At 46.0% G+C, this 24383-nt stretch overlaps 1 protein-coding gene across 3 annotated transcripts in view; it reads right to left on the bottom strand.

Annotated features, from left to right (window-relative positions):
• Window positions 1-6284: 6284 nt before the first annotated feature.
• HMGB3 (high mobility group box 3) overlaps window positions 6285-24383 on the bottom strand; it is a 41668-nt gene continuing 23569 nt past the window's right edge. Inside the window, exons 1-5 of one of the 3 annotated variants that reach the window (XM_086850582.1) lie at window positions 11914-12370; window positions 9063-9219; window positions 8420-8559; window positions 7788-7962; window positions 6285-7283 (exon numbers count right to left, since the gene is read on the bottom strand). In XM_086850582.1, the coding sequence (XP_086706708.1) occupies window positions 7140-7283; window positions 7788-7962; window positions 8420-8559; window positions 9063-9212 (609 nt within the window). In that variant the 5' untranslated portion in view covers window positions 9213-9219; window positions 11914-12370 and the 3' untranslated portion in view covers window positions 6285-7139. Of the gene's footprint in view, window positions 7284-7787; window positions 7963-8419; window positions 8560-9062; window positions 9220-10994; window positions 11253-11913; window positions 12371-24383 lie in introns of those variants that run through there. The other 2 variants (XM_086850583.1, XM_086850584.1) reach the window with 2 other exon arrangements.

Here is a 24383-nt window from a genome sequence, read left to right as displayed (position 1 = left end):
TAGTCACTGCCGAACCTCATTGCTCAGGGCCAGCTGTGAAATACAGCACCATATGGTCCCCCACACAGGGAGAAACCCTGTGGGCTGGATGCCGTCTGCTCCAGACCTGGAGACTTGCATCCCTCAGCTGCCTCCTGCTTCTGTTTCTCACCTCCATCACAACTGTTCAGCCCTACATGGGTCAGCTGGGAGAGCAACACTCCCAACCAGCAGCAGGTCCTGCATGCCTGTAACCTCCATCCTCATCCTGGTGCTGCTGTGAGCACAAAAATCTCAGGGGAATAGCAATGGTGGGTGTCTGAACTGGCACAGCGCAACAGCCCATGAAAGCTGAAGATCTTCCCTAAAGCACCTGACTACTGGGTAAATACGGTTTATTCCAGGCTGCTCCTAAAACTTAAATGCAAATCATACCCTCTCAAGTAAGCCTTTGGGTCAGATGTGCCTATGACAGCTGCTGTGCTGGACTGAGAGAGAGCTAGGCAGGGAACAGGAGAGGGTCAAGCATCCACAGCTTCTCATGGACAACCTGTGCCAGTGCCTCACCACTTCTTTCTAAATTCTAATCTAAACCTACTCTCTTTAGTTTAAAATAATTTCCTCCTTGTGCTATCACTATCTGCCTGTGTAAAATGTCACTCTCCCTCTTTTTCATAACCCCCCTTTAAGTATGGGTAATGGAAAAGTCAAAGGGCTTTGCTTTATCTACTCCCAAAGCAGAACACTAAAAGGTGTCAGGCCCATTTGTTCCCTCTTAACAGATGCATAGGGAAGAGTAGAAAACAAACAAGGCCAAGTCCTTCTATGTTCAAAACCACCAAAAGCCTTTTGTGAGTCACATGCAATGTTCAAAATATGTGGTCTAGTGAATTTTTTTGCTAGACAACCCTGGTAGCAATCACCAACAAATGGAACACAAGTAACAGCAAGTAATTATACAGTTCAATGCTAACCTCATCTAGGGGAAGGTGCCCCTGCCTATGGCATGAGGGTTTGAACAAGATGATCTTTAAGGTCCCTTCCTACCCAAATAATTCAAAGATTCTATGATTCTATTTGGTCAGGCTCTATTCTACTTTCAGACATGTCCTTTGAAGAAAGGGTTCTCTTTAAGGGTTTTATTGATATCTTGATCTTTGAGCTTGGTTTGAAAAAATCTCCCAGCAGCTTGCAAAAATTAAGTTACTGTATAAAGCAGCAAATAAAGCAACAGAAGACCCAGCATGTTTCATTCTGCTCTCCCTGCTACTGGGGAGAAATCCTAGCCAGGACCTACAGGTAGTAATGCCTTAAACAACTTCAGAAGCCAAGCCCAGGGAAGATCCCCAGGCTGAGCTCCAAAGCTAGAGAACAAAATTCAACCAACATATTTTGCAAGAAAATAGGAGACCAAATTGACCCTGCTCACACCTTTCTCAAGCTTCTTTTACAGGAGCACAGGCACAGCCAGGTAACACACAGTAAAAGAGCAATCACCCAGCCATTAGCAGCAGATAAGAGGCATTTGTCTCAAGCAATCCCTCAAATCTCTTCATCCTGCTATGGGAATTAATTTTCTAAACTAAATAAAGCAAATTTTAAGCTTCACAAGTAAGCAGTTAAAAACATTTACATGCTTTAAGCTCTTACAACAACAAAGCCAGGCCATGTTTGATTAATATTTTTAAAAAGAGCATTTCTCTGACTTGAAATACCTGAGGGAGCTTTAGAAGTGAAAGGGCTGGGAAGAAAAAGCAGCTCTATCACTCACAGCATCCTACCTGCTGCCCTCCTCAGACAGGTTTGGCTACAGTGGTGGTTGACACTAGTGCAGAGGGGCTACTCTGGTTCCCCAGGTGTCCCATAGGGAGCACTGAGCCAGAGGAAGTGGCTGGTATGGAGGCAGAGCAGCACCACTCTGCACTCACAGGCTCAAATGTCAACCACAAACACCATCAAAACACCCAGCCCCACATCAAGGCAGGGCTCCCAGGTGTGGTTTGCCTGGCTTCTGAATTCAGCCAGAGACACAATGTCAGAGGACACACAGGACAGGCATCCCTTTACCATGGTTAATGTATTTTCATCTCAACAAAACAAATGTCTGCTTTTATGCATCCCAACCTCCAAAGGTCTTAGCCCCATCACAGCACCAGGCAGCTACTCCACACAATGGTCAGGCTCCCCAGTCCTAAGGAAGTCACCTGCCACCCCTGCTTCAGCTTACCATAAAGCCTTGGCTTTAGCCACTTCACAGGTGTTTCTGTGAGGTCATACCACATCCAGGAACAAGAGGAGTTACTCACCACCCAGGACACAGAGCTATTCAGCTCCAGTATGGCTGTGCTGCTTCCTCCTGCCTAATTTAGGGATCCAGTTGCAGGAAGGCACTCAGGGCTGCTCTTAGCAGCAGACAACTCCCACCACCCACCTATTGCTTTACCACATAGACATCAGGTCTACTGGAAGGATGAAGTGTTTACAGAATGCTTTGAACACAGGTTACCAAATGCTGCCCAAGCAGGGACAGGCCCAGTGCCCAGCCTGCAAAAGGGGATGAAGACACTTCACAGGGCACAAACCCTCCTGCCAGGCATGCTGGTTATTCAGTCCCGTCCACAGAGCAAGCTGACACATTTAGAGAGCAACTGCTTGGTAACAGGGTCCCCAGCACACTATGTTTTGAAGCACTGCTGTGATTTACAATTCAGTTTATTGCATTAAAAAGTGGTGCAGTCCTAGCCCTAGAAAGAAATAAACACGCCACTTGTCACAGTTCCTTCCATTATCTTTTAGAGGGAAGTGAGCTTGGGTGAATATTCATAGAGGGGAGTCTGTGGCTTGTAAGAAAGCACTGCCAAAAATGCAGCATCCTGCTCTTGCCCCACTGGAAACATCCTATCTCTTTGTCCAAGCTCTCCAGAACCTGCAGCAGAAGAGGGCTTACCTGGGAGATGTTCCTGTGCTTCTGGAACAAGAGTCTGAGTGAGCATAGGGAAAACATAAATTCGAGGTGCTAGAACCGTGCTAGAGGCTGAAAGTGAAAAGCCTTTCACCTGCGACCTGCTGAGCCAGGACTAACAGAAGCCCTTGTACCTTGCTGCTGCTCCTGCAGGGTTTATTAGAAGTGAGTAAAACCACCTAAAAACGAGCTGTTCAAAGGGAGAAGGTATGAGATGCTTTGACTGTGTTTGTATCCTCAGTCCCACCCCCAAAGCAGACTCCCTGTCCTAGGGAGATATACATTTGTACTAGGGTTTTAAATTAATTTTATTATAGAAAAGTAATGCACTCCTTTCCCCACAGATGTGTTAGGATGCTGACACAACAGTAGGAAACCATCCTGCAATGTAGTTTTCCTTGTAACTGCTTGTGAGGAGTAAGTGCCACACCCATGGTGGGACTCCCCTAATACAGCCCTTTCCACCCAGACTAAGTGCTCAGATTTGGCTCACACTAAGTATGCACCATATCTCAACTGCATTTTAGAATATATAGGCTACAGAGCAGTGGGTCTGTAGCCTCTGACTCTCTGGGTCATGCTAAGACTCCCAGACTCATTTTCAGCAGAGGCAGATTCTGCTCTTCACAGAGCAGCTCAGCAGCCTCATTCATCCCACTGCCCCCCAGATTGTTTGATTTCAGACCAATGTGATGCATTTTGGTAGCAACTGTGTTCTCAAGAATCTGGACAATCCTGAATGCAAACCAAACAGCACTAACCATGGGAAATGACTTGCATGACACAGGTCGGTGTTGCCTCTACCCCACATCACCATCAGGCACTTTCTCTTGAGCAAAAGTTCTCAGATCTGACACCCATTTAGGCATCCAGAGGGACCATCCCATCCAGTCAACCCTTCTCCTCTGCCTACCCCCAGGATTAAGTGGGTTCTAACAGCTGCAGAATCAGCACCATACCTTTTTCTTAGCTGAACCCTGGTCCCTCAGCCCAAATTCAGCAGGGACAGGGGCATCAACAGTTCACATTTTAGAAGGAAAACATCTTCATCCATCCCATCCCTTTGCCCAATCTATTTTATTCTTACCCTTCTCTACATATCACAAAGTTAGTAAGAGATTTATTTCCTTTGCCTGGCTTGGAACTAAAGTTGAGCTAGAAGTTTGAGTTGTGCAGCCACACAACGCAGAAATGTCTCCTCTGAAACAGCACAAGCATTTCAAAGCAGAGAAAAAGAGCATTTGGAGGGTGTTCTATGAAACTAATGGAGCTGGGTGAAATTAAAAAGATCCCAATATATGAGATGACATGTCAGAACACAAAACAGTGGGGGGAGGGTAAATTATGTTATTTAAATGCATTCACACTATGGCATTTATCAGCAGCAGAGTACTCAGGGAAGAAACATCACCACTGGATCTGCAGTATCAAAATGTGCGTCCCTGGAATCCTGCACTATTTCTGTATTGAACAGCATCCCCAAGGAATGCCATATTTTAGGTACATGCAGAGCTGCAATAGGTAGTGCACTCTAAGATCCAAGACCTTGATCAAGCTCTGCAACTTAAATGGATTTCCAACATAACGAAGACAAAGAGGTATCAGCTCTAGTCCTCATTTGCTGATACTATCAATAAGGGCTCAGTTCACTAGGAGTTAATTCAAAGCCAAACTTGATTTGCACAACAGTGATCTACACTAAGTCACATATGTGGTTAAGGGGAGATTTTGCCAATTAGACAATAGAAACAGCATTAGAGCTCTTGAACTGATGCCATCACTTTTTTTTTTATGCTCCACCACTTCCCCATCAAATTTCCACAGGCTGGGATCTCCAGCTGCCTACTCCCTTGAATCAGAAGATATACACAAAGGGTAGCAAATACAGAAGTACCTGTTTCTTTTCCAGATGCAGCTTTATTGAGGCTTTTAAAATGCAACTGCCAATAAAATAGGGGCAAATATTTTTTTGTGCAAAGATACTAAAAATTTCCGTAATTAAGCAACTATAAAAGTATTTCTGTGTGATTCAGCTGTCACTTAGCCTTAAAAACAAAAGTTGCTACATGGTGCTATGTTTCATTGAAGTTTTGTAGCTTGCTTCATTCTGAAAATTTTGCTTTCAGTTTTTAGTCCATCTCAACACCAGATCAGACTGTTTTGCCAAGCTGTTGCTGGTGAGTTGTCATGGTTGTTGAGAACATAGAGGCAGCCAGAAGTGACATCCAATTAGGCAACTAAGTAGTTTTAACCACATTCTAAAGTCACTATCTGTAAGCCTGGACCCCATTAATCTCAAACTTGGTTCAAATGCAGAGGTGGCAGCAGCCCATACCCAGTGTTTGCACCTGTGAATTACTGTGTCTTCTGAAACCAGCTGAACTCAACAGCCCACAGCTTTGACTTGCTATTAACAGAAGTATCCTCACCCCATCTACTTTCCACCAAGCAAGCACCGACTCCTAGAGCCAGCACAGGGAAGGAATTCAGGGGTAGCACGGGGGTGGCTAGTTTTCCTAACTCATGCAGCTCCCATGCTAAGGAAAAACAATGTTATAGTCGCCAGTTAGAGCCCAGGTATTACCTCTCTTTTTCAAGTCCCACAAAACATCCCCAGCTCAGATTTGGAAAGAAGGCAAGACTTTGACACAGCCAGCTGGTGACCAGAGGGGAAAGAGACCTGTTGCTCCCCCCCCACCCCACCTCACAGCCCCCAATTCCTACTGAAACTTGTGTCATTAGAGAAAGGACACAGACCAAATACCTGCACCATGTTCCTACTTCAGCAGGGAGTTAGACTTAGGTGCCTGGCTCCTGCCATGAAACAAGAGGCTAGAAAAAACCACAAGTCTGAAACAGTTTAACACAGGACAAAAAAGGCACATTTTAATATGTACAGCAATGCATTTGGGCTATAAATTTACCCAACACAACTGAAAAAAATCCAAACTATGCTTTTATACTTATTCCATGGTGTCAGCCTCATTCCTAGCCACCTACCTTTCTCTGCATCTCTGAATGCTGCTATATACACACACAAACAAACAATTACGTCATGAATGTTCATTTAGGCTCCCAAGTTCAAGTAATAAAGTTCAAACTTGCATAGCATCTTATGCCACTCAGCCATAAACAGTTACGATTGCATATTAGCTGGAGCAGCCATCTCTTTCAATTCAGCCAGTTTTGGCTGGCCAACATTTTTAATTTTTTTTTTTTTTTTAATCCTTGAGTCAGAATGTTTCCTAAGTTACCAGCCCTGAGGGATGCCACAGACTTGAAAATGAACCTCTTGCTGTTGTTCAGATCCTTTTAAACCAGAAATTTAGAGTGTTGTCAAAAGTTTTAAAAATGTAATACTGTTTATTTTGCTTCAAAAACATTTCAGCATTCTAAACATACAAAAAAACCAGAACGTTGCAAATCTGTTTAAGTACAGAGTGTTTTTGAACTTCAGTTGCTGCACTGGCTCTTCACTTAGTTGACGATGAAGAGATGTCTACAGTTTCAGTTTAAAAACTACCGCACTTAACTAAAAAAACCCATACACTTCTCATGCCAGCTGAACCCCCTTCCACAACTAAGAATGGCAGCAGAATGCTATTTCACTATATACAGAAAGACAACTTTAAGCTAAATGGACGCCCACTGTAGTGTAAATAGATCTACCCTCACAGTGCATGCTTTGGGCCATGGCACCCTGGGGAACATACAGCCTTTCCAAGTAATCACTGCTCCTCTAAGGCATCATCACTCTAAGCATGTACCACAAGAATCTGTCTAGTTTTTACAAACTATAGTATGTACAGTTTATAACCCAGGATTTTCTAGCCAATAACCATATAGTAACACCACCTTACAAATTAAAAAATGCTTGAAACATTTTTAAATGCTTTGTTACACCAACAGCAAAGTGCACAGAGTTAGGAGAACACTAGAGCGCCTTTTCATTTTAAAAATGTTTGGAAATATGTACAACTTTGATACAGTTTCAGGGTGCTCACTACACCCATGGCCACTTCATGTAAACCAGTTACAATTTCTAGAGCACTTTTAGAAACTACAATGTGATTGGAATCCAATTTTTTTTTAATTAAGCCTAATAAGGGCAAGAGACACCATCTCAAATAAGAGGTGCTTCATTTATGGTGTTTCCCCTACTCTATGGTATTCACATGGAGACAAGTATTGTACAGTTTTATTCATCATCATCATCTTCATCTTCCTCTTCTTCATCCTCCTCCTCCTCTTCGTCTTCTTCCTCTACCTTTTTCCGAGCAGCTTTGGTTGCTGCTCCCTTTGCGCCATCAAACTTTCCTTTAGATTTGTAGTCTGCAACATCCTGCAAAGTCAAGGCGATGTCTTAATTTGCTCTAAGCAGCAAACACACACAGCATTGGTACAGCAGTGGGCGTTAAGGTAAAGGGACTGGCCTTCCTCTGCTGCACCCCCCCAAGGGGACACAGACAGCACGGGAGTACAAAGGTATGCAGACACCTAAGCATACTCATGAATCACAAAGTTCTTGAACCCTGCATTCATGGCTATTTCTCTGAGGATGAGAACTCAGCTTCTCAAAGTTTCCTGATAATGGGACAAAGCTCCTGTAACAGCACAGCAATCTCTTTGTGAAACAACACAAGCAGCCCCTGCTGCACATCACCGGGGAATGGTCTCCCTCCTCCTTGCCGAAATCTGCCTGTGGATCTCTGTCCTGCTCTGCATCCCAACCTGTAACCAAAGCTTGGCTGTAACTATGCTAGGGCCACCTGAGCTGGGCCTATGTTACAAAAGCACATCAACAAAAGAGCTAGTACAGAAGAGGCACAAGTGACAACTTCCTTACCTTCTCATACTTCTCCTTCAGTTTAGCTGCCTTATTATTGTAAGGTTGCTTTTCACCATCACTGAGGTTGTTCCACATTTCACCCAGTTTCTTTGCTACATCCCCAATGGATATGCCAGGGTTTGTGGACTTGATCTTGGGGCGAAACTCTGAACAGAAGAGGAAGAAGCCAGACCTTGGGAAGAAACACCAGAGGACAGTCAGCATTTGCAGCAGCATATCCAGGGAGCACCCTTTCCTCCATCCCTCTCCCACAACACTGACAGATGCATGAGCACAGAGTAGAAACTTTTTTAACTTACAAAATCAAATATAAGGTTAAACATGTTTTGATTTTACTGAGGCCCAGACCTCCAGCCTTCACTCAGTGCAATTTTTAAATAAGTGTTCTGTATCCCCACACCAAATTTCATCTTAGATATAGAAATCTCACTGCGACTCAGCCACTTCCATATCTTCCATCACAAAGTTTAAGAGTACCAAGTACTGACAATTTGTGCCCTACATGCTCAAGACCACAAGCCACCTAGAAGGTTTACAAGACAGTACTGCTTTCCTAGAAATCCATGTTACACTCAGGGTGTGAAAATGAACCAAAGAACTTATGCATTTAATGCCTCATAGTTACTTACGGTGGTCGTTTTGGGGCATTGGGGTCCTTCTTCTTCTTGCCACCCTTAGCTGGTCCATAGTCCTTCATTTCTCTATCATATCGTACCTTATCAGCCTTTGCCATTTCATCAAATTTAGCCTTTTCCTTGCTTGACATGGTCTAAAAAACCAAAACATGAGACACCAAACTTTGATAACCCAACTGTTCAATAGCTGGCAAACTTTATATAAATCAAGCCAACACATATCAACTCGATATGGGAGTTTCAGAATTTGTTTGTTTTCTAACTTGACCACTTTGAAGATGAAGGTCCTGTACAGGCAATCACAGTCACCATGGACATACTCAGCAACAGAGAAGCAACAGAAATGAGACGAGCACAGTCAGACTCTTCCTTTGGACACACATCTAGAAGGAATTAGCTGCTGAAGGGTGTTGCTTGAAAGGCCAGACTCTAGCAGAAGGATCTAAATGAGCATTGAAGCTAAAGCATTCGATATTGCTACAGGCTTCAGCAGCACCTGACCAATGGCCAGGCAAGCTTGGCAAGAGCAGCATATAGACCAAAACAGCACAGGCTCCCTTCATGTTCACACCCACATACATCATCCTAGCAGGTACTATAAGACATTATCCCTTCAGGAAGGCACAAATTAAGGTACCTTCCACCTCTCTGAGCACTTCTTGGAAAACTCTGCAAAGTTGACTGGAACCTCTGGGTTCTTTTTCTTATGTTCCTCACGGCACGTCTGCACAAAGAAGGCATAGGCAGACATCTTGCCCTTGGGCTTCTTCGGATCACCTTTAGCCATCTTGACTCTGTAGGGACAGAGGAAAAAATAACAAATGAATGATATATAGATAAATGCATGCACCTATGCATGTACACATATATGGTGTGCATGTATTTATACACACATACACCCCCCACCATTCTGATGTGATGTCCCATCAGTAACACATCTCTTCCCCCCAAGACCTCTTACCATCCCCAATACACACTTAAATTATTCTCCCTTGATACTTAAGTTGCAGACAAGCATTTAAGTGCAGACATGGATTTAAGTGTTACATTAATATATATTTACATCATGTCCAAAGACTGGAGACAGCCTATTAAATATACATTCTTCTGCCTATTAAGCATTATATATAAACTAATATAAAGTATCTGCTTTAGTTGGCTACTATACTGGGGCTGGAACAGCATGCACAGTGCCAGCCAGTGACTTAGCCCTTCAGGAGCTGAATGTACATGTTAGCAGCTGCTGCTCAGGTAAGAAGATGGAGTAAATCAGCTGCCCCAAAAAGGTGCAATAACCTTTTATATATAAAAAGGGCAAATAAAGTCTGACTTCAACCACAATAGAACCAGTGGAGCCCGGCGAGGGGAATTGTGCTTGCTCTTGCTCCACCAAGTGACACATGTTTGAGGCACAGTGGTCAGTGCAAAAATGCAAGTTGCTGAAATGATGGTGCTAACTTTTGGGCTCCGTTTCTTTTCCTACTTCCGTATTAAATTTCCTCTGCTTAATAAAAACAAAATAATGAGCCCACAAAAGTATTTTATATTTACAGCTTCTAAGTCACTTAAAATTTAAATTTTTATTAGCTCAACGTTAATATTTAATTGTGCTCATTAACCCGCCAGGTGCAGGCGGAAGCGGCCGTGAGCCGCCCTGCCCGGTCCGGCCGCTGCCGGGACACCGCTGCCTCCGCCAGGGCGGAAAAGCCGCCGGACCGGGGACCGGGGCGCGGAGCCGGCCCCGCTCCGAAGTTGAGGGCGAGCGGCCCGCGGCGGCCGGTCCAGCCCGGCCCCGCTCGGCGCCTCTCCCGCATCTGCGCCCCCCGCCCAAGGTCACAGCGGCGGCCGCGCTCCGCGGCGCGGACACCTGCGGCGGGGCCGGGGTCGGCGGGGGCAGCGGCGGCTCCGCCAGACGCCAATAATTCATCTTCCATTTTGTGAAACGCCTCCTGATGAAAGAAAGTGCCCCTGAAATGTGGCAGGGCGGCGGCCGGGGGGCGCCGGGGGGCCGGGCAGCGGCCGGGGGCGCGGGGTGCCGGGCTGGCCCCGGGCGGCCGGGCCGAGCGGCAGCGGGAGCGGCGGTGGCCGCGCTCCGCGCCCAGGGCCAGCCCCGCTCGCTAAGATGGCTTCTCCCGGCGCCGCCGCCGCCGCCGCCGAACAAAGCCACGCTCCCCCTCCGCCGCGCTCGGCCCCCCGCGCCCGCCGCCCCCGGCCGCCGGCCCCGCCAAAACGCCGCCCCCGCCGCGAAGGGGCTCCTCGCTGGCCCCCCGGCGGGCGGCGGGGGCGTCGGGGCCGGGGCGCGGGCGGGAGGGCCCCCCCAGCCCCTGCCTAGCGCAGCGCTCTCTAACAAAGGCTCCCGTGCAGCCATTACCGCCGCCGCTACGCTCCTCCGCGCTACCAGAAAAAGAGTGCGGGGAGCCCCAGGGCGGCCCCCGAGTGCCCGTCCGAGGACATGGGAAGGTGGGGGGAGAGGAACCAGGGCGAAAGCGAAAGGTTTGAGCCCCCGGCGGAGCGCCGGGAAGGAGATTTTCCTGGCCGCGACCCCCCTCCCCATCCCTGTGCCGCTCACACGTCTTTCTTCCCTTCGTCGGGGCTCTCCAGCGCCAGCCATATTAATGCCCACAGCACGGGCGGCGCGGCGCGGGGAAAAGGCGATACGGGGCTCCGCCGCGGGCGCAGCCCCACCACAGACACCTTCTCGGGCAGGGGAAGAGCAGCCGAGGTAGAAGCGAAGGGATCGGTGGAGTTTGGCGGTGGCGGCGGCGAGAAAAAAACTGCTTGGCCGGGACCGCTGGGCGCAGCGCGCAGGGTTTATCCCTGTCAGATGCTAAAGCGACAGCCATATTAATGCAGAATAAACAGCAGGCACGGCACTGCGCACGGCCGACAACTTTCCCACCACCGCCAGCCCCACCAAGCCCACCCTGGGAAGGGGGCACATGAAAGCCGAGGGCGCCGCGCGTTTTGCCGTGCGACATTAGGAGGCGGCAGAGAAAAATCCCTGCCCATGCGGGGGAGAAGAGGAGTTAGTCCCGGTGTAGTTGCTGCACCAGCCATATTACTCTCGGCGGCACGGGAGCCCAGGGCGAGCTACGGGGCTGCACCGGGGGCAGGTGGCCCCGCGGTGCCGGGGGAGCTCCCGGCGGGGCAGGGCAGGAGGACGGGGGACAAACGCTGCGCCTCGCCCGCTACCCACCGCCCCGCCAGCTGCACACAGCATCTGCCCCAGCACCAGTGATCCCCGCGAGACGGGGGAAACAAAGTTTTGGGTGAATTTCCCGATTTTTTTTTCTAATTTAAAAAAAAATAATAAAATCAAAAACTCGGAGGAAGGAAGAAACAGAACACAACATTAATAAAAAAATTTCAAAAAGGAGACAGAAAAAGACAAGCATGCTGCGCCAGGTAGGGCAGAGGAATGAAGGCGCGGGGGCAGCGCGGGGAGGGGGCAGCCGCCCCCCGAAAAGTTGCGGCGGGGCTGCACGTACCTGTATTGTTCGCGGTAGTGTGGACAGGAGCGGAGCGCAGGGCACGACGCGGGGCTCGGCGCGGCTCAGCCTCGCGTTGGCTGCCTACGAGAGCGGCCTGATTGGCTGCGGGGCTCTGCCGTTTAAAACAACCTCCTCGCCCGCTCATTGGCTCTGCTCCTCATGAATATTAAGCAGGGCCGCGCGGCGGTTGGCCGGCGCGGGTGAGGTCATTCATTCAAAAAGAGCGCCCGCCGAGGGGATAGGGGAGTGCAGCGAGCGCGCAGCGGGGCGCGGGAAGGGTCGCGTGCCCCGCGGAGCCCCCGCCACGTGTGGAAGAGCGGGACCCCCGGGGGACCCTCGGCACCTAGCGGAGACCGGCGGGCTCCAGCTGTGCCAGCCCCGGCACTGGCCCCTCTGGGGATCCGGCCCTGCTGCCGGGGACGAGGAGCAGCCCCGGCAGAGCTCGGGGGCGGGCGGGACCCCCCGGCTGACAATAGCCCGTTATTGCTGCTTTCTGCCCTAAAGCCGTAAGGGGCGCTTCCACTTGCAGTGCAGTGTTTGCGGAGCCGGCTACTACTGCACGTAGTGGAACCGAGCCCAAAATAAACTGCTGACAGTCCCGACACACAATGGAGAAGGAACTCCAGAGCAATAAACTGCGTGTTTGTGTGGGGAGGAACAAAGTTTTACCATTCGTTCATCAAATAACGCACTTGAATTATTTGTTCTTACACACTTCTACAGTTTGCTTCTTATTAGCTTTCCAGGATTTGCTTGGTATCAAAGAGGCTGGTTGCATACAAGGAAATCTGTTAAGTGTGTTCTGCTGACTGAAATCATCCCAGTGTGGCTCTAGGGCTCCTTTGGCTCTCTGGAAAGAGCTGTTTCCTATAGGGAAGCTGCCAAATGGTTAAACTGGTATTCGTGGCTGACCACAATTGTTGGTTGGATTGGAAAAAAGAGCTGTTATTTTTAAGAATGGAGCTGTAAGACTCAGAAACCATCCCATACTGTTATGGGCTGTTCTATGTAACTGCCACCCTGTTTTGATAGCCAGAAGAAACAGTTGTCTTCTTTAAGGAACAGATAGTGAAAAGAAACCTCCACCCTGGGCTCAGGCACTGTCAGGCAGCAGAGTTTACCAGACACTGCCCTGTGGAAGCACTTGTGGCCATAACAACATATGGCCACAGGTTGCCCTTGCTGAAAGAGATCAAAACAAAACAACTGATGAGACACAGAAGGGTGCCAACGTCCTGCTGACAGATCCACTGGTAACCATGCAGAATTTCACCCAAGATTTTAGCCAAAGTCCTGCCTGGTTTTTCCCTTAGGGTACATCTCAGGCAGTCTAGCAAGCACCCAATCCAGTTGTTAGCCCATGTATATCAAATGCTTATAGAGACCTTACAGCTGTGTCCTTTCCAAAGCACATATGATAAAATCATTCTTACTAGCCTCTTTCCTTATTTCTACCTTCTCAAACCAAAAGTATAAAACAAGGGGTTTGTTTATAAACATTAATGAGGTTACCTGAGGGACTGTATTCTGTAGCATCATCATAAAATAAGACAAGAAATATTACTGCAGGATAATCTCTTTGTAGCTGACAAACATCCCTTTCACCTATTTATAGGGATACTTTAAAGTGTTCCAAACTAGTTGAATAATTAAGGCTTGTTTCTTAGCTCTTGAGTTGCACAATTTTTTATTCTGGAGCACTTTTTTCCTCAAACCACGATCTCACCCTCCAGAGCACACCAAGTAGAGAGAACGTTACTAAGAGGATGGTTCAGGAGCTGGCTTAGAAGAGGCACCTGGAGTTGAACATGCTGTCCCATAGTCAGCTCCAGAGCATCCCCCCAGTTCTTATCCACCAAAGGAAACATTCCCTAAGACACTTGTTCTAGGAAGGCCAGGAAAGTTTTGACAGCTGGCCAAGGGGCAAAGGAGACATTTTGGTAGCTGAGAGACAGCTGGGTTGGAGGTTTTATCCTAGCACTTGCAGTATGCTTTTGAAAGCAGAGGAGGGCTGAGTAACAAATGGGTGAACATAATCCCCAGAGGGAAAGCTTCTACTCACCCCCAGGACTACCACTGCTGCAATTCTCCTGCAGTGCCCTCAGCCCCACACATTGCACCTGGCCCCTGTGTCTGGGCCCTTTCCTGCTGTGCACCAAGAAAATAACCCGGAAAGTTGGCTGAGCAAATCCAACCCTTTGCTGCAACCTCTTCCAGTCCCCTTTCCTCATGCAGCTCACTGTCTTCTCCTGGCCCCTCTTGGAGCCATAAGGCAGATCACTAGCCCAGAAAAAAGTAAACAAAGCCCAAAATTCTACCTCCTTTTATGCTGGGTTAGTTTTCTACTGGATTAATGGGCTGAACCAGTCAGGTGACTACCAGTGCCAAGACAAAGAAAGGAGTGTGCAGACGGATACAGCCAGCAGCAGACATACTCCCAAGTGTGGATTTGGCAAATTCTAGGGAATTTTGGGTTGTTTTTTTTTTGTTTGTTTGTTTTTTTAATATTACGTATTACCATGTATTTAACTATAGAAAGCATGAGAAGAAAACCACAACTAGAAGAAACTTCAGGATGCCTGGCTTTTGGCACAGCAGGCAACAATGTTTGCACTGATGCTAGGAGAGCTCAACACATAGTTCTCTTCCTTCCCTTCAGAACGTCCTGACCTGATACCCACCAGGCAGGATTTATTTTGCAAACACATGCTACATTTTTAAGCAACTGTCAGCCATTCCTTACATCCCACAGCAGGGACCCAGGTCAGTCAGTATCTTGAATTTAAGGACTGAGGCCTAAAATGTTGGTCAAGGTCCCATAGCAAGCAGACAGCTCCCAATACTTGCAGTAGCTTATTGCTGAGAAGACGGATGACAAAGACCTGTTCCAGGCAGAGTCACCAAACACTGAAGGCTTCTGGCCCATGTGCATCATATTGGTGCTGTCCAAGAAACAGCAGAGGTACAAACAGCTGAGTCCATGCTGTTACCTGCCAAGACGAAGCAGTATCTTCTTTTTCAATGGAGAAGATGGAACAGGGAGCTGTGAAAAAATCTGGGCTCATTGAGGACCCCTACAACAAATAAATAGACTGCATAAATATACTTTAAATTCAGGAAAGTCATCCACAAATGAAATTGCCTTCTTCTGCTCCCTGTAGTTGCCTGGAGTCTAGAGTAAGTTCACATATTCAGCCAACATCCACATCTCATCTGAACATTAGTGACAGCTTGGTGGGACTGGCCTTCTGACAGCTGTCCTCCACCATCTCATTCTCATCAGTGAGACCATGAATGCCTTGGGAGAATGATGGAGGACAACAACTGTGTGTTAAAGATTAGTCTGCAAGACCTTTACAAGCTTCCCAGTACGAATCCAGATTATCTTGATGTGGGAAGTTAGCCTGACATTAACCTGTGCTTGAGCTTTTGCTACTTGAACTGCACCACACTTTTGATGATTTTAGCTGAAGATTTAATGTGATGTATTTACTGGGCTTGTCCAATATTGGTCAGAGCATGTTTTGCTTGTTGTGTTGGATATCTTCTTCACGGGCAGCATCACCTACTAGTAGCTAGGAAGAGGCTGTTGTGACTTACCACACTGAAATTTTAAAGCATCTCAATGAATTGGAAGTACACTAGTCACAGAAAAATTACTTGGGTCTTCAATAAAATGATATCCCCAAAATGATCTATCGTGCTGAAAATCTTCTCAAACATACATCATAGTTTCCAGGAAGAATAAATTTTGCCTGTTTCCTATTTTGGAGAGACAGCTCAAATACACAGTGCATTGTCAAAGCAGTTCCCTTACTGAGGGGCTTCTTGGACTCAGATTTGGCTGCATTTCTGGGAATAGCCACATAAACTCCTCTGGTCTGTAGCATACATGCTTGGATATGTGCTATTTCACCCCATCAGCCTTTATTTTTCAGTGCTGATACCTGAATTTTCACCTTTTTTATCTATCAGCTGATGCAAGTATCAGAAAGCCAAGAAAGTTTGCAGAGGCAAACAGCTGCAACGAGGTATTGGATACCAGTACAGCATCAGTCCATCTGCTCTTTGCCCACCTTTGGAATATGTTGAACTCATGACTGTGGTGTTAAATCAGAAGTACCTATATTGTTGTCCTCCTGACCATGGCACTGGGGAGCTTATTCAAGGCAAGGAGTACAGGAGACTTCAAGAAATCTCACAGGAAAGCTGTCCTCCTGAGATAATTTTCTGAGGCCTTCTAGGCCACATTATGCCATGGGTCATAGAAAAAAATAGAAGTGTCCCAAGAAGAAACACCCTTGCTGTTCACGGGGTGAGGAAGTTCAGGAAAATATTTTTGAAAAATGTTCAGCTCTCTCAGGTATGCAACTTGGTTCCCATGAGATGTTGCTTCAAGCAGCCTGGATATCCAATGTCAGCATACTAAAGACGTGCTCACAGCTCTGTCAGAAACACCACATCAGGGGCATCCCCTCTGTCAGGAGGGTTTACTTACAAGGCAGGTGCCAGCACAAGGCATCCTCCGCTAGCCCTCCTCACAGTCCTTCCCAAGGCTTGGACCACAGCAGACATGGATGGTTCACAGACAGCTGAGCTCCCTCTCAGCAGCTCTGTGAAACTGTCCTAGCATGGGCACAGCAATCCCAGCACATCATCAGAGGTATCAAACCATCCTGCTCTCGGCCAGTCATTCTGTTGTGGTCACTGAGCTGCAGTTCCAACAGGATAATTATAACTGCATTTTCTGCTTCCACTTCTGTCTTCATTGCATCTCTTCAACACTGGTACACACTGGCAAAATTCTTTAGCAAAGACTTGACCTGAATGAAAAGGCTGATATAAATACATCTGTAGGGTTCTGCCAGCAATTAGTAGTAAGGATGGGGGGAAATCCCTCCTAGGAATCTAACAAAGCCAGGAAAGAAAGAAAGAAAGAAGAAAGTTTTTAAGCAGAACCAGCCTATCAGAGTGACAGAGTTCACATTTAAGGTTGGATGGACAATAGCGACATGAAAAGTGTTAAATGACCTGTTCATCTCACCAGCATATTCATTAGTCTAGTTAGGGGGCTGTCTCAAAAGCCTTCAGTGTGGACCTGGCTTCTCCCATCACTGACCTTCTGTGCTAACATGCACAGAATGGAGACTCAATTAACCCTTCTCTAACTTGTATAGTCAAAAGCTGATTGCAGAGGTTTCATTTACAAGTCCAGGTTTTTTATTTTATTTTTAAACCATGAGTTTAAGTTTAGTAAAATGAGAAGGAATCCCTCCATACAAAACACTCCCAATCTTACAACACTTGGGATTTCCACACATAGATTTTCTGATGCCCACAGCCTGAGGCTGAATTCCAAGTCCTGTAACTATAATAAAATATTTGTAATTGCTCACTGGGATCTCAGCCAGTTAGAATATTTCCTCTTTAACCTATGAAACAAAAAGAATTATCTTAAATACATGCTAAAAGTAGAAAATAAAATTAGCAATAGTGTTTAAGGAGCTTGACAGCATGCAAGTTCAGAGAGACAGAGGTTAATCTGTTCCAAATTCAACTATGAGAAATCTTATGTTCCAACAATTAAAATATTAGTCTAAATGACCAGGTGACCCCCCAAATTCCCTAATGGGTTGGCACAACCTCTTATCCCCTGTAGCCATATCCCATTAAGCTGACACTTCTGCAGGAGTAGGATACACTTTCAGTTGCACACACAAAAGTAATTATTGTCAAAAGCGTTTCATGGGGACTGAGGTGAGAAATAGTAAAGTAAGTTAAAATAATTGACAGACATACTAGGCAGCTGTTCAAAACCTCATTGCAGTATAACCACAGGCAAGATAAACAGAAACTCAAGGCTACCTTCACAGGTGGGCTCCCCCTGTGTCTTATGATATTGTCCACATTCCTCTTGGGGCTTTTTCCTTCCTTTCCTTTCTCCTCTCCCTGTTTCTGCTTCTCTTCACACCTTGGCCCTGGCTCTTTCCCAGCACATGCTGCCAGGATGCCCAGGGAATGGAAGGCAAACAATTTGCCCCTGCACACCTGCTCCATGAGACTTGCCACCGCAGTACAGCACCTCCTACACTTCCAGATTCCTGGAAATTGTGTGCCCCCTGCATACTACCTCCTTACATTCCTGGCTCATCTCTGCTCTCTCATCTAACACATCTCTCCTGCCACAACACACTTTCTGCAGGCATCTCCTTCTATGCTTAGCTACCACAGGGTCATCTGCTTTCATGTATTTTCTTTTTAAAGATGCACTATCCCAAACCTTGTAAACCTTAAGCGACCTGGCATGAGAGCAATGAGAAACATTTAGCTTCAGAGGGGCCTTTCTTCTTCTGCTTCACATGCACAGAACTACACAAAAATACACAAAAAACCCCCAAAACCAAAAAAACCACACAAACAAACAAACAAACAAAAATCAACAAAACCAAAAACACCCACAAATATTTAATGAATGGGAAAAAAAACCCCCAACACATTTATCTACCTACCCCACCAAGCCAAAAACTAAAAGTAGAAAGACAGGACAACTGGAAACAATCTCTGCAAGTTTCCTATAGCCTTCAGAGGAGGTGGAATCTAGATGCAGTTTTAAAGGAGAAGATTTTAAGTGTTTCCCTTGCACTTTACTTGGCAAGTAATCAAGACCACATTCAATGCAACACAAGTTCTTGAAATCACACTGTGACAGCAGACCAAGAAACTCTATTAAGAATCCAATGCAATTACCCAACAGCAGTCCAGCAAAGGGCTGGATAGCGGCCATGGAGGCATGACTCTACCTTAGAAAGAAGTCAGTGATGATACAGCTAAGGTGTAGTTCAGACATAAGAATGTGACACTAAATGAAGCAATCAGAACGTCTGGCACTGGAATAAGAAAGTTGCACTGGATACTTATTTCACACTCCTGAAGCATTGCTAGAAGGAGAGTTTCTTTCAGATCACAAAATAACTGCTCCCAAAGCCATGAATACCTGCTCCCCACACCCAGCACCTGCATCAGCAGTATCTGAACTCCAGTGTGCATGCTTTCCTCTTTGGCCATCCTGCCACTGTCCACACTTCAAAACAGGACCATGGCAGTGCACAGCATACCGAGGAAATGATGTACCAAAACCACTTGCATTCAGATGAATGAAAGAGGAGAATGTTCTCCAAGATTTATAATCTTGGTGCTACTCTATCTCACAACATGTGCCTGAATGAAGTTTTGAGTCTGACCATAGTTTGTAACTTATGAAGATAGGCTGCCTCTCTCCAGTGTCACAGTGAGACAGGGAGTAAGGTACAAAATCCAGGGAGGAAGGTACAAAATCCTTGGCTAGAGAGAAGGAAAGATGTGTTCTCTCCACAGGGACTGTGAATCAAGTGCTTGGTCTGTTCCTCACCCATTAGACTGCCTTGCAATCAGCTGCAGGGTTGCTTTGCACAGTCCAGCTTCTCCAGCTGGCATCTTAAGTAAGCTGAAGGTCTCTGTGTAGGAAAACACAGGGAACATTGGGTGATTCCAGCCAGGTGAGGAAACACACTGCTAGCACAGCAGAGCTTTAGGAAGGGTTAAAAATCTAATTGTCAGAAAAGACATAAACAGCATAAGTGCTGCAAAGGTGGAGAGGAAAGCAGCTTTTCTAGATCTATGACCTGCACTACACTGCTGGGACTTAAGATCTCCAAAACTGACTGTAAAGCTAGGAAAATAATTTATTGCCCATATGCATGCAGATGTCGGAGAAGCAAAGTAAAAAATGTGAATTGAAGTTATAAGTGTTTACAATTTAGGGGAGCATTTAGTTGGTTGTAAAAAATCCATTGGGGTTACACTGCACAGTCTTGCCTTCAAAGGATTGAGTGGATCTTTAGTTAAAAAAGGAAGGCTCAACTTTTTTTTTCTGTTCTCAACAGAAAACCTGTCTCAGGAAAGCACTCAAAGCCCTTTAAGCTCTCCCCACTCTTCCCCATGACCTCTGTCCCCTATACATTTTTTTTCCTTCTTCTTCCTCTTATAAATACGTTCAGAAAATATTGTTTCCTTTTTGGTATCAGTTTTGTACCATCATTTCACCATAGCAACAGACAGCAAACAGCAGTTTGAACAACTGGAAGTTGCTAGCTTACTCAGGTAGGCCCTCCTGCTGCAGCAGCCTTGAGTGACTCCCTGCTTTTGGAAGAACAATTTGTTGCATAATTCTAGGTTTATTTCCACTAAGAGACAACATACACAATTAACTAAATGCCACCAATTAAACTATCAATAAGGCAGAAATATTTTCTGTACTGCACTTGTATACATCTACACTGTTATGACAGCAGCTACCGCAGCACACCAGGCTGATTTTAAAGTAGCTACCTCAAGTCCTGGAAACGCAAACCCCCAAGGGCAGCTGGGTCCATCCTGGGCAGTTCCCCTGCATACACCTCTTTGCTGGCACAGACCAAACTGCCAGCAAGGCCTGAGGCACCAGAGTCTGGCGTGAAATTTTGTGAAAGATCAAAAGTTCAGGTGCCTCCCAAGCAGTGCCCAGCAGTGAGAATGGAACTGAGCTGAGATGCTAGAGCAAAAACTGAAGCATATGAGGCTCAAACTTGATACTGGACCGTGCAGGTGTTTAGGCAGATCAGCAGGAAGATAAAGAGGTCAACAGGATAATGAAGCAATGAAGGAGAGGAAGGGAAGTTTTGCAATGTGCAGTTGTGACTTGAATATCTTTACATCACTGAAAAGCACAGGAAAGTCATAAACTGTGACAAGGTATCTAACTCAGGTTGTTACCAACAAGTGCTTACATTGATGTGTGATGATGTTGAAGGAACAATTTTTTGGGGGAGAAATTTAATAATAAAGGGTGTAGATTTCTGCCAAGTGCTCCCTAATTCTTCTTGCTTTACATTCATTGGACACCATGTTTTGTTAACATATTTGATTCCTGTTTTGCTTAGGAGTGTAGGAACATTACAGTGAATGAATAGAAAATATATTTACAGTGCAAATGTTTTTTAAATTATTTCATTTATGCACATTCTTTTTAGAGACATATATATGTATACAAGATACACTAAGAATCACGTTAAAGGAAGATGAATTTCCCTCAAAAAACTGTGCTATTTAAATTTTCTTTTAGGTTTTTTAACCCATTTTAGGTTTAAAAGACATTGTCTATTGAGATTGGGGGGGTGTGTTGTATGTCTATAATTAATGTTTTTATTAATTACTTCTCATATCAAGAAAATGTTTGATAAAATTCCTCCAAATTTTTCAGCTTTCTGCTTTCCCCAACTAAAAGTAAATGCTTTTCAAAGAAAAACAGCTTCAATGATGACAAAATAAAGACAAACATACTGAAAATAAAATAAAAAATCTGCCAAACTTCCTTCCCAGTATCATCAGTGACAACACACTTTCAGGATATCAGCAGCAGCCTAGTGTGGCATTTAAGAATATCCAAATATCTTAGACCCTGCACAGCCCCTGCTGTTCTTTGATTTATAAACTAGTGTCCAAATCCTGACCTCCGGTTACAAAAGCCCACTGAATTCACTAGAATTTCACAGATGAAATTCAGGACAGAATTCAGCTTTCAGTTACTTAATTTTAATTGGCCCATAGTAAGTTTGTTGTTGGGAGATGGATTTTTCCCACCACTACACAAACTGGGAAGATAAAAATTTAGAAACTAAAAATGTTTTCCAGAATCCTACTTTTCTGAGGAAAAGAAAAATGTAATTACATGTAAACAGCAGAGTTATTTGATCTTACTGTGAACATGGTAACTATGGTGTCTGTGTTGTCTTGTGTTCTTTCTGTCCTTCCACCAGCTCATTTGCTTTCCATGTGGCTGCCTGTGTACTTACAATGGTGTCTGGTTATCATATGCTGAACATGATTGTTTTGCACTCAGATTTATTCCCAGCATGAAAAATATTTGACAACGGGCAGAACAAGGAGGAGAAACACAGCCATAATTTGAGAAACTCACACAGTAGAGTGCTCAAGGGCTTCCTTTCAGATTTGCCTTCCCTGCCAAGAAAAGGCATTGTTACAGTGACAACCCAGAGGCGTGTGTTACAACAGGAAAATCATATGGGATGCAAAATTAAAATCTCTGTCACAGGTGAGGAATCAAGGCAGTAGAGGAGTGCATACAAAGAACTGCTCTTTTCTCCCTGCCTCCTAGAAAAAGTTGGCAATGCCTTGTCCCTGCAGAGGTAATGCTGTGGTATGTCCAGGGCTCATGGCTGGGTAGTGAAGCATCCTCTGAGCACCATGTCATTCCTTGGCTCTGCTCAGAGCAGTGACTCCCCAGTCACCAGTCAGCTCCAGTGATCCGAGCTCCCCCAGCCTGCGTCCTCCTCCTCTCTAGCCAAGCTATCTCCCATCTGACCCTCTGCTGCTCTCCTAGCTCCTGGAATTGCACAGGAGGGGAGGCTGTGCCCACAGCAAGGGCAGAAAGCGGGACAGGTCACCCCTTCTACCAAGTCGACCATGCCTTCCAGACACAGCTCAAAGCAGAGCTCTGCCGGCATGGCCAGGCCTGTTTACCCCATCAAAGGAAGAGGTGATTTTTTGATGCCCCAAGCCAGTGTGGGCACACCAGCAGGATTCTGTAGCACGGCTGGAGCGTCAGCGGGACTTGTACACTGTGTTAGGGTTTCTTCAGGGGAGCACAGGGCTGACACCTACACTCAGAAGAGGATTTGAATCACACCTGTTGACAATTTCAGTCAAACTTGTCAAGCCTATCTGGTGCAGATAGGTTGTGTAGATCCAGATAGAAATCAGGTGGGATTTCTCCACGCACAGAGTACTGTATTTCTGAATGGTAGATTATTCTCCTCAAGTTCCTCTACTTCCAGTTACTAAGCATTTCATCACTCTTGTAGCAATTCTGGCTAACAACCCCCACTACTACTTACCCTCTTTGGATAATCACACCCTTCCAGTACCTCTCACAGCCTAATGTTTTACTGTGAAATCTGAGAAGCTCTGAATAATCCTAATAGCAGTTAGGCAGCAGCACTCACACAATTATGATATAAAAGGTAAGTGTACTCCCACTAGCTCTACATTTAAATTTATAGTGATTGGTTCCATACAGTAACATGGTAAATGAAAAACATTCCCCAGCCTTCATTTAAGAGGTTTATAGTAAATAAAAAAATGCTGAGGGTTGTCTGTTGGCATCCAGCCTGGCAGCTCTCCATGAAGGAAGGGGATTCAGGCTCATTTTCCTAGGCACATATAAAATGCCAGGTGATACATGGCTCTGCTCTGCCAGGGGTGTGGCTGCAGCAAAAGCTTGAGGAAATCAGGCTGCTGGTCCTAAGGAAATCTTCTCTGCAAGCCTAGGCTGGGAGGACTAAGGCAGAAATCACCTGTGTTTTCCTGCAACCTGCTTTCCAGAGACACTCCGGCATCTTTCCAGGGTTTGGTGATGTACTGTTTCCCAGCTATGAAGCAGAATGGAGTTCCCTGATCAATTCAGTACACAGTACCCTGCTCACATTGAACAAGGGCTGGCAACTCTCAGATGTGTCCAGTGCTGACTAAATTTTTTACAAGGAACACAGACCTGGAAGATTTTTAAACCTTCTCCAGAGGCTAAAGGCTGCTCTGCTGTTCTGAGTTTAGACTGCAGGGAAAACAAGTCATTCATGAGAATTTCAGTACCTGCACTAGTTCCTTTAGAAAATGCAACTCAGGTCTGGCTCTGACTCTTACGATTAACTTGCACAAGATTGATTCTGTGCTAGTTAATTAGAATAAAGGTGTGATTCTGCTACACAAATCTAAGCATCTGGGGGATACTCAAGCCTATCCTGTTGCAAAGTACATCACTCCTGGGTGAAAACACCAAGGTACCTGCTCCTCTGTGGTCCTTCTGTCTGAGGCCACCCTGGTAGACTACAGGTCCCCCTCTGCCTCTCACCACCAGACCCCACACCACAGCTTTGGAGTAAGAACAGCCAGTACAAGCTGTACAGTAAGAAGTGCCCATGGCTGCTCTTCTCAGACTGGCTCCAAGAAGGGTCCTGCAGCCCAGTCAACCAGTACAGCAAGCACCAGAGAGGCTTTTGTCATCTTTACACTCTCACCATCACTTATGCATTGATTCTATGGTGCCCAAAACTTCCAATGCAGTGAGCCTGCTTTGCTTCTCCTGGTGAGGAAGAGCAGATCCTTCAGGTCTTCATACCTTTATCAAGCTATTTCTCCAACAGCACACAAAACTCTGCACTACTGCTCTATCCTGACACTGTTTTTCCCTCATGTTCCTCTCCATCCATTTCATCCTTAAAATAAATAAATGAAAGAAGGCATTGCTGGCTGACCCTCAGCCCTACACAGCCCATACTACTGAGAGGTCCCTGCTGTGAGTCCTCTCCCCCTGCTGCCCTGACCTGTCTCCATCACCCTGGTTCAGCCTTCTCCATTGCACAGCCACATAAGAG

This window comes from Cyanistes caeruleus, chromosome 14, assembly GCF_971803275.1.
Source record: "Cyanistes caeruleus chromosome 14, bCyaCae1.hap1.1, whole genome shotgun sequence".
NCBI classification, from domain to species: Eukaryota; Metazoa; Chordata; class Aves; order Passeriformes; family Paridae; genus Cyanistes; species Cyanistes caeruleus.
Note: the sequence above shows the minus strand (reverse complement) of the source record. Positions and strands in the feature narration are given on the sequence as shown.